Raw genomic sequence first — 10,224 nt, 5'->3', positions numbered from 1 at the left:
AACTACCACTTCCAAAGTCAATAATGAAACTTCAATTTCTACTATGTTGTATATATCTTGTGCATCCAGAGATAAGTGGTGTTGGTGTTGGTGTTCCAAAGTCAATAATGAAACTTCAATTTCTACTATGTTGTATATATCTTGTGCATCCAGAGATAAGTGGTGTTGATGTTAACATGCTGACCAAAGTACAGCTGAGGCTGATGGGGAATGTTATTTAGCAGGTATTTGGCCATGAACCAAAGTGTTGGGACAGTTTTTAATTTTAACCTGATGGCGCTAGAGGGGAAGTCAGCAAGCTTCATCATCTGCAGGAGTACCAGGCATTAAGATATTTCAGTGTGTATCAAGTGGTCGACTGATTGACAGACAGCCAGGGAAGAACTGCCTTTTGGTTTGGGAGGTACTCGAGGTGCTGTACGTATGTGCCCTGTAATCAGATCCAGTTTTTCAGATTGTTTGCACATGCCTGAGAGATGATGTAATGCATATGACTCCATCCCTCTCTGGGTTTCCTGTGCCAGAGTGCTGCGGTGAGCTACCGTCAGAGAAAACGCTGCACTGTTGGCAGTGAACTGTGGCTGGAGTGAATGACTCAAGTGTTTCCACTCTGAGAGAAGAGAGAAAAGGAGAACTGTAGATTTAGGTCATGTCTGTTCATCATTTCAAAGGGAAAATATAAACCCAGAATCTGATTGCAATATACAGTTGTGTTCTTATGTAAGTGCAGTACAACTGTTCCCTCAGAGACCATGACTATTAATAAGCACTGCTCCTCCGCATGTGGAAGAAAATAGACTAGAACAAACAGCTTCTAGTAAATGTCTTTATTTGAAGCTCATGTCCAGAGAGCACTGTCATACCTACGATGCTATGTTAGTTTTAAGATGATGCAAGAATATGAAGCCTTAAAGGAGATATTCACGGGTCATCCAAACCCAAGCAACATGCTGACTGTACAGCCCAGGTTATTACACAACTGAGACTAGGCTCTCCTAACATCAAACAGCAAGGCACTGGCTCATAATGAAAAAACCTGCAAAGAATCAGTAACTGAGAATGACATTGATGATATTCTTCTTAGCACTTTGGCATGGGCAGTATGATTAGATGTGATGCAGCTGCTGGTCAGGAGTGTGGATTAGGTGGGTACAGGCAGTGATGCTGACGAGGATTAAACATCACTGGACGGGACTGACTCCAACATCAGAGTGGACTGGAGAAATTGTACATCAACAGATATGCTCTACACCCCTCTGCTCTTCCCCTCCTTCTCTCCCTCTGCCAGCCTTTCACACAGGGTCTTTGTTCTTTCACAGGTATGTTCACCTTCAGTCCTGCAGTGGATTTTTCCTCAAAATGAGTGCTGTAGTGAGACCGCCCTGAACAAAGCTCTCAGCAGTCCCTCTCTGTCATGACCTCATGCGCTCGGGAAACAAAGGCTCACAGATTACAAGGCAGAGGAGAGAATGGGAAGGGCACTCGTATTGTACTGTTTTCACAAAGCTACCACTCATTGAAATAAAAGTACTGTAGCATATACACTATAGTTCATTTTAGAGGAAATAACATTCACTTCAAGAAACAAAAATCACCGGCACTAATTCCCTGTGCTCCCATCAGATGCAACTGCTGAAGCCCCTGAAGGGTGAGAGCTGACATGTTCTCAGGACAAAAGGAGCAATGTTGGTGTCCTCCAAACACTGCTTCATACCTGACTGGGTTATGTAACCGCCCAAACTGAAAACACCTTGAGAAGAAGTAAGCAACATCTGTGAGTTTGTGTTTGATCTCATCCTCCTAAGCCTGAACATATGCAGCTGTTTGGCTAAGCATATAGTTGGTCTAAGTATTTGGAAGAGCACACAGATCACTGTTTATACAAGAAGTGGTGGAGGATTTGAAGATGATGAGACATGAATAGCCCTAATTAATAAAAGAAAGTGCATCCTGCCCTAAAAGTCAGCTTTAACAGGAATAACAGCCATCTCTATTGCAAGGCAGCCAAAGCAACACTGTACTATTACATTTCCTTCCCTTTGTGGTAAATATAGTAAGTTTCCTAACCCTCATAATCAAAAACATTCTTCCCGGAGAAACTTCCCGCACAATCGGGTTCGGAGTGGAAAAATAATAATCAGCAGCTATAAAACAAATGCTGGCTCTTCAAATATTTGCAGGCTTGATTGTAATCAAAAGTTTACAATTTAAAGAACTACTTGGACGTCTAAACCAGTACTTTGCATTATATGAAGGGGTGGATCCCTCCAGCAATTTGTTGCTCAATGTCCACATTAACAAGTATTGCACACGCACCGTGGTTCTTCATCAGTCTTTCATAATGGCTCTGGTTATTCAACCCTTCAAATCAGAGTTTGTTAAATGCAGAATGTTATAATGTAGATCTATGGGCACTGGACTTATTTTTAAAGCATTAAATGATCAAAAACCGGCATGATTAACTACATTTATGTGTTTCACAAAGTTGCAGATTGACAGGTGATTAAATTGCACCACCTGGTGGTTGGAAACATGAGGGACTTTGCACAGGTGTCATACCAAAAAACTGTCCAGTAGGAGTCAGACTATAACTGACTAATAAATTATTGAAGAAGATATTGAAAAAGATGCTGTAAGTGTCTCATGTTGATCATGTTTTCTACGACAGTGTGCTGATGGATAACCTCTATCCAACTTCATTATCCGAACATTAACCTCATGCAGATGCAAACATTTCATTTCATCGTGTTCCACAGACATGATTTAACACCTGTGAACTTTTAAACCACCTGCGTATAACTGGAACAACCGTGCTCCCATCTGGTTCACTTGTCAGAGAAGATATTGCACTGATCTTCTCTCCCAAGACCTGCGGGTGCAGTTGGATCAGGATTGTTGTCATGGTAACGTTGTGACATATGACTCACAGCATCGTTGCGTCTTCTTGCTTTTGTTTCCTTTGTTTGTTTTTTCCTACAAGAGAAAGAGAAACAGTGATTGAAGTGAAGTAATCTGATTCCTGCTGTAGGTCAGTCTGCCAATGTAATCTCCTCTTGTTGTTTTGACCCCTGAGTAGATCCCAGGACTTCACTGTAGATATAAATGTAAAACACACAATGAACTTTTCTGGAAAACAAATTGGATCGTTACATTTCTAATGTCATTTTCTTTTTCTCTATCATCAAATACAACATCATTTAGTGAACTGATTTGCAGTTCATTCTAAAAACAAGTGACATCTCACATAGAGAACATCATGCATAATCAGTGCATTGAGCTCCCTCGTCTACAGTAGGTCTCTCTTTGTACTCTTACATTAGTTTAATGACCTGATTTCCATTAGAACATGCCAGTGAGTTCATCTCCAACCAAAAGAGACTAATTGAATAAATGAATCATTCAGACATCCACTTGTTGCTTCCCAGTATTTGATCAACAGCGTGTTAGATTTCATGGAGCTCCATCCCGTGCGTCCAAAATCCTTTGTGTTCCTGTTAAATGCCTACCTTTCACCAACACCACATTAAAATTAGTATGTTAATAATAGCTGTATCATCATTGCTTTCGACTGTCAGTACTTTGCTCATATTGGAAAGTAATCACAAGGCTTTCTAACACAGTGTTTCAAAAAAGAGAAAACAACCTCTGGGAATTCAGCACCACAGTAATCTGAATATTCAGGAACCACAGTGAGTTACACAGACAACAGGGGGCAATGAACATTTCCATCAGCTACCACCAACTAAGGAATACATAATTAAAGGTGTACTGTCCGAGTTCACATATGGGCTATCATGTTACTTGGTTATTTAGCTGGGACTTATCTTGTTCATTTATGGTCTTTCATTTGCCATTCCACAATGATTAACTGACCTGTCGCAGAGTGTGGGTTTATATGGCCTAATAATAATAAAAGATGTCCAGGATTTCACCACATCATCTAAAAAACAAGATTAGATAATAGGAATTTTATTGCATGTCAAACTCTAGAAAAAAACTATGTTTCCTATTGCCAGTGTCTTACAATGACAACATTAATGTACTGAAAAACTGATATTCACAATGTTATTATTGGTAAAACCATACAAATAAAATCCAAATTAGTTTGACATAAAACAGTACCACCAATTGTAGAAGCCAGAATGGAAAAACACAGAGCAACTATGTATTGTTGAACAGTATGTATTATAAGTATTATATGGGTCAATCATGATTTTGAAGGAGGCAATGTATTAATTTTAAATGACAAACTATGATTACAAATGTACCCAGAAACAGACATCTTCCAGGGAATCAAATCAAAATCATCATGCAATACACTGTAGATGGAGTGTAGGAATTAATCTACTTAATTGATGTTGTTTTTACTGTAACTGCATCACCTCAATTTAATTATTCCTTTCCGTTGTAACAATAAAGGTGTATGTATTGTTTGTGCAACTGATGTTAGATGATTGCAGGGAATATGGAAACATCTCTTTAAACAGTCAGGTCCTCAAATGGCAGACTTTATGACACCGATATCCCAGGCTGGGAAAATCCCTATTTATATATACAGTATATATATAAAAAAACATGTTATTTTAATGCATATATGGTCCGTTAACCTCTCAAAGAGGCCATCAAAAGTGAACATGCATTTAAAAGCTTTGGCTCCAGATGTCACATGCAGTGGTTAGTGGTCACAGAGACCTGCTGAATGTTTCCACCTAATGTGAAAGTCCTACTTCATTATGTGTAACACAAGAAAAGTGGTGTACTTTACAATCAGCTCAGTCTTGAATTTAAGGACCTTTCATGTAGCCTTTTTTTTAATTTATGTTTTAGTAGCAATCTGATAAAAGGGATAACCAGCATCCAACACTCCTGGGCCAGCTTTGTATTTGTGCAATTGTATTAGTCACAACTTTATTGACTAAAATACAACATGTAAACACAATTAGATTAAATGTGCAATAATTAAATAGCCAAATATGGTAGCACACTTTAATTTAACAGTGTAATGGATGTCTGGTTTCGCTCTAATGGCAGATTAATAGATTCTAGTTTGGGTAGTTTCAGTTTTAGGAAGATATGTTGGCGGTTGGATTAGTCATACCTAGGCCAGTACAAGTCTAAAAAACAAACTTGTATTGTCTTGTCTTTGGTAACACGCACGTGTGTTGCACACCGCAGGGTTGGAGTTGGCTGAATGGAGCTAACGTTAGCGTGGCTAATGTCATCTGAGGCTGGAGCAAGCTAGGCCAGCGAACACAAACGTACAATGTAACGTTAGTTCAATCAATACAAATCGTAATGCGGTTCTGTTTACGTCCTCTTTTCTTTTAGTTGAGCTAGACACTTACTGCTACTTACAGTTGCGGAAGTTAACTAACGATACTAATAAGTTAGCAACTGTTATTTTTTATCAGGAAATTACGACGATTAGCATGATGTCTATATTTGACATCTTCGGTTGAAACGATACTTAAATTGTAGTTTACTCCGACTAATTCGTGAACTTCAAATCCACCGGTATTTGTTACTTTAAAACCTTGCAACAAATGTTCGTTATTATCTCAATGTAAGTCTATGGTAATATGAATTATTTTGAAAGTGTTCCCGGAAACCGTATTATTGTTGTTCCTCCTGGACTTCATAGACTTTTGTACGTCAACGTAACGGATCTATGACAAACAGCTGCCCGTGAGGTAGTGGTCCCCGAAACATGTCTCTTATCCCCTGGGCTGATATGCTGAATATGACCGGGGGTGGGAATCTCCCCTCCACCTAAACCAGCGTTTACTTTACAGCCGCGAGTCGAGAGGAGCGTTAAAACCAACAGCGGTAACCGGGGCTCTTTTTTTTATTCAAGAGAAGATGGCGGAGTTCTCGCCCGTACTGTCGATGCGGGATGGAGGAGGACGTTTTGGCCAGCCCATCTTCCCTCGGTCCAGGTCCGGTTCCGAGTCGGAGAGCGAACTGTCACAGAGCCTGGCCCGGACCAAGATCCGCTCGTACGGAAGCACAGCGAGCGTCACGGCCTCTCTGGGGGAGAAATACATAGAACACCGGGTTACAGACAGTGATACCCTGCAAGGGATTGCTCTCAGATACGGTGTTACGGTAAGGTTGCCACATAACCAGTACAATGTTAAGTTTGTGCTGTGATGTTCACCTTGACAAGAAGATCCGGTGGAATATTAAATGAGTGTTAATGCCTTTGATTCAAACCTTTATTTAAGCCTGACGTAAAGAGCATTTAGTGGTGTTTTAACAGCCAGAGCTATTTAGAAATGTTGCTGCAGCATCTTCAAGGCCTCGTGAAGGGAGTTTTGACCTAACACATAATTTCACTTCACCTTTTGGGTTTACATCTTGATTTAACTTTCGTTTTTACACCATGTGACAACACCAGTGATTTGAGGAAAGGTGGTGACAGTTCTTAGAGCCCAAAATAACTGCAATAGGATTATTATATTTAAAACAATAAAGAGCTGGAGAGTGGGGGCAGACAGTATTCATTTACAGCTCATTGAAAGCGAAAGGTTTACCAAGTTTCTGTCTGGGGCCCAGGGTTGTTGTGTATTTGGTTGTCGGAAATGTTATTACATACACATTTGTTTGTGCCAATATCTATTAAAACAGGTCCTGCATTATGTTATTAAAAAGTATTTTCTACATTCTACTTTATTCCACTTTTTAAATACATATTGCATATTAGCCTGTCATTACATTCACTGCTGATTTGATAAACACAGCCAAAACAACATGTAATGACACATTTTAAAAATGTAAAGTATAAATATTATGTTTGATAAGAAACTAAATCTCAATTTAAAGACAGATTTATATAAGGTGTTACAGGTGTAAAGCTTACATGCAAATGATCAAAACAAGGAAGGTAGTAGCTTAGTCATAGAAGCGATACTATTTTAACACTGTCGTATTTCCTGTCACCTATTTGTGCCAGATGGAGCAAATCAAGAGAGCCAACAAGCTGTTCAGCAACGACTGCATTTTTCTGAAGAACAACCTCAACATCCCTGTGCTGTCGGAGAAGCGCTACATATTTAACGGACTGTCTCTGGAGTCTCCTGATGGGGACGGTGAAGCAGTGTGCCACGAGGCAGATGCACCTTGTGTTATGTTGCAGGATATCGAGGGACCCTCGCCACCCCCTGAGAACTCCAAACCCCCCCAGCCAGAGGAGCTGTCCGCCAAAGACTTCTTACACAGACTGGACTTGCAAATTAAACAATCAAAGCAGGCAGCACGCAGACTGAAAGAAGAGGAAGTAAGGTGAGGTGATGAACAACCCCCGGCCAAAAAGCTGTGTGCGCTCTGAGTGCACACTTTCAGGTGGTGCTTATGCAACGTGATGCAACAATCAGACATTTAGGTGGAGATTTGGCTTGCTGAATCAGGCCTGAGCGTGTCTTCCTGACGCTGCATGTTGAGACGGCGAACACTCGCACATCTGCTCAGTTGTGAGGTAGTAATGAATGCCCAGCACAGCCCATTCATGGACAAACAAGCGCTGTTGGTGCTATCAGTTTAGTCAGGACTGAGTCAGACTGCAGCAGTTTCCCCTACAGACATCGAGTGTAAATAGTATTTCCACTTCATACTCTTTAAAAGTGTTTTGTTTGTATTACAGTGGAACAGCCGTTATGTTAATTTACTTCCTGTTGTGCTCCGGGAAACATTACCTGACCGAGTTGGCAGTTGCTCCACTATCAACTGTCCATTGTCTTTGATTTCTATTGTCGCTTCTAACTAGGACTTTCTTTATCAACATCATGTGATAAAACTTGGTCCATGTTTTTAAATACTGTACATACTATATGTCAGTGTAAGATAATATTGTAATAATAATAATAATACATTTAATTTATATAGCGCTTTTCTAGATAAGACACTTTACAAAAGAAAAAACATTTTGTACAAACTAACTAAACTAAAACTAAATTATACACACAGGATGCAAGTATTTCATTATTCTATGACTGCACAACATTTCTGATTTAATTTTGTCATGATGTGCCAGTGACTCCAGACCTGAGTTTTGTTTTTACAAAGACACGAGCCTTGAGTAAATGTGCAATTTAATTTCTCTTTAAATGTTTACCTACCCGCTGAGGCAAAGCCGAGCTTTGTGTAAAAGCCTCGACTCTGTCTCCAGCCACATCAAAGCTTGTGGAGCTGCTGTGTGTTTAGACAAACAGAGTCGCTCACTCCGTTGTTTCCACACAGTCCCAGAGCAAACACAGACCGCATGCCTGTTAAGCTTCCTCCCTCCAATGGAACAAACCACAAACCTCTTAAAACAAAGTGTAGGGAGTATTTGACCTGCAGTTTGACCATCTCCTTTAGAAGCCCCTACATCGTCATACGGTACATCTTATAGTTTGATCAGTAACAATGATCTCAATATATGCTCCTACATTGTAAAGATTTTTCATATTTTAATCTCAAAATGTGGCCACATTACTCCACAAACTGTCAACACTGCAGTCTTGCAACTTGCTTTTGAGTCCAAAGACGTCCTTCTTGTCACTTACGTTCATTGTATAATAACTTAATTTGTATATCAATAGAAACAGGCGTTACTCAATGATTATAAAGTGTAATAAAAAGACAGGATTATAAGGAAAATAGAGTTGGAACAAATAAACAGGTCAAAGTAGACAGAGGGAGTCAGAACAAGTTTTAATTGAAATATTAAATGTTGAATATGTAAATATATATATATATCACCAAAACATTCAACGTGTTGCCCCTTGGATTGAGGTCTCGCTCTCCACCAAATGTTATGTCCATTTTGATATAGATAGACAGATGGAGATATCCTGTTGAAAGAGAAACTAAAAGACAAGATTGAGTGCATAATTTTCAGATTAACGTGGGATTAGGCCTGTCATCCCTTGGGATACTTTTTAGTCAAAGTAAATCTATAGCTCTATAGCAAAACATTGTTTAGCCTCCCACATTTACTATTCTCTTTCCTCTCTTCAATTTGTATCTGCAAAGTCGTTGTGTAAAACCTTGCTCTCCATCCTCTATTGATTTTGATCGTTCTATATTTCTTCACCTAATTAATTGTGACCGGCTGGACTTGTTTCTCATCCTCAGCATGTACTGCAAGCTCTAAAGAAAGAAAAAAGTATTCTTCTCAATGAAGGAATTTGTGACCTCTTGCATTTCTGAAGTAGTTTTTGCTAACAGCAAAAGTAATATTTTAAGATTAAGCTGAAGACCGTTATACTGAGAGGCCAGATGAGACTGTGAGTGGAGAACAATACGGCAGCCTCATCCATTATTCACACATGGCACGCTCACCTAGAAACTGTGGCGACCAGTTAAGCAGAGCGAGGAAGAGGAGAAAAGAGTTAAAGAAGTGTGTGTGTGTGTGCAATTATATTAAAATGTGTTTTCACTGTGGAAAACGTCCAAAAACAATTAAATCCTATCCATCTTTTTCTAATCCGCAGGAACAATGAGGAGGACTACACGGCCCCCACAACGTCATATCAGGAGATATAAAGGACCAGCCAGTTTACTGCACACACTTATTTTTTCTCTTAACCTGTTTTGCTTTTCCCAAACCACGTTGAACAAAAGTGTAATGTTTGCCTTTTAATTTATTGATATGCAATTATTACGATGTATGATTGTCATTGTTTTGTACAGTTTTACTTGGAGACTTAACAGCACGGAGGAGTATCTGATACAATTATCTGAGCTCACGTGCCCATCCTCTCATCATATGCTTCGGAAGCTGCTGTACAGAACCCACCTGCTGCATATATTCACATTCAAACACACACACACACACACACACACACACACACTACGCTAAGCATTTCCAGAGGGATTAGCTTGTTAGATTTGCTAACTGCCTCTGAAGTGCTAAATCCCCGACCTAGAATAGTGTCATTGGAAAGTATATTCAGGCCTTCCTCATGAGTGTTTACCCTGTACGAGCACACCCCACACAGAAGCGGTGTATGGACTCAAGCCTTTGGACACGTTCCACTTGCCTCATTGAAGCTTTTTTTTTTTCTTTGGGGGAAAAGAAGGGACTGCTCTATTTTTGAAGTGTGAATGCATTATTTATGTGTGTGGAAAACTGTCTGTAACAGCTGTTTTATTGTGCTTTTAAATTATATTGGTTTCATGTGGGGAGAATAAATATGTAATTAAACCAGACATGGAGATCTCATGTGTTTTTATGACAATGCA

General features: G+C 39.6%; 1 protein-coding gene across 1 annotated transcript; it reads left to right on the top strand.

Moving 5' to 3' along the window:
• The first annotated feature begins 5,073 nt into the window (after nucleotides 1–5,073).
• On the top strand, nucleotides 5,074–10,191 carry lysmd2 (LysM, putative peptidoglycan-binding, domain containing 2). Its single transcript, XM_029428607.1, has 3 exons — nucleotides 5,074–6,105; nucleotides 6,953–7,281; nucleotides 9,474–10,191. Exons 1-3 carry the CDS (start codon nucleotides 5,860–5,862, stop codon nucleotides 9,523–9,525), a joined length of 627 nt encoding a protein of 208 aa, XP_029284467.1. The 5' UTR covers nucleotides 5,074–5,859; the 3' UTR covers nucleotides 9,526–10,191.
• Nucleotides 10,192–10,224: the final 33 nt, after the last annotated feature.

Source organism: Cottoperca gobio, chromosome 3, assembly GCF_900634415.1.
Source record: "Cottoperca gobio chromosome 3, fCotGob3.1, whole genome shotgun sequence".
Taxonomy (NCBI): domain Eukaryota; kingdom Metazoa; phylum Chordata; class Actinopteri; order Perciformes; family Bovichtidae; genus Cottoperca; species Cottoperca gobio.
Note: the sequence above shows the minus strand (reverse complement) of the source record. Positions and strands in the feature narration are given on the sequence as shown.

What these genes read in the sequence shown, in the direction of transcription:
- lysmd2 (XM_029428607.1), top strand. Translation starts at nt 5,860, where the DNA reads ATGGCGGAGTTCTCGCCCGTACTGTCGATGCGGGATGGAGGAGGACGT. An exon ending in CTCTCAGATACGGTGTTACG is followed by an intron (nt 6,106 to 6,952) that starts GTAAGGTTGCCA and finishes TATTTGTGCCAG; the next exon opens with ATGGAGCAAATCAAGAGAGC. An exon ending in CTGAAAGAAGAGGAAGTAAG is followed by an intron (nt 7,282 to 9,473) that starts GTGAGGTGATGA and finishes TCTAATCCGCAG; the next exon opens with GAACAATGAGGAGGACTACA.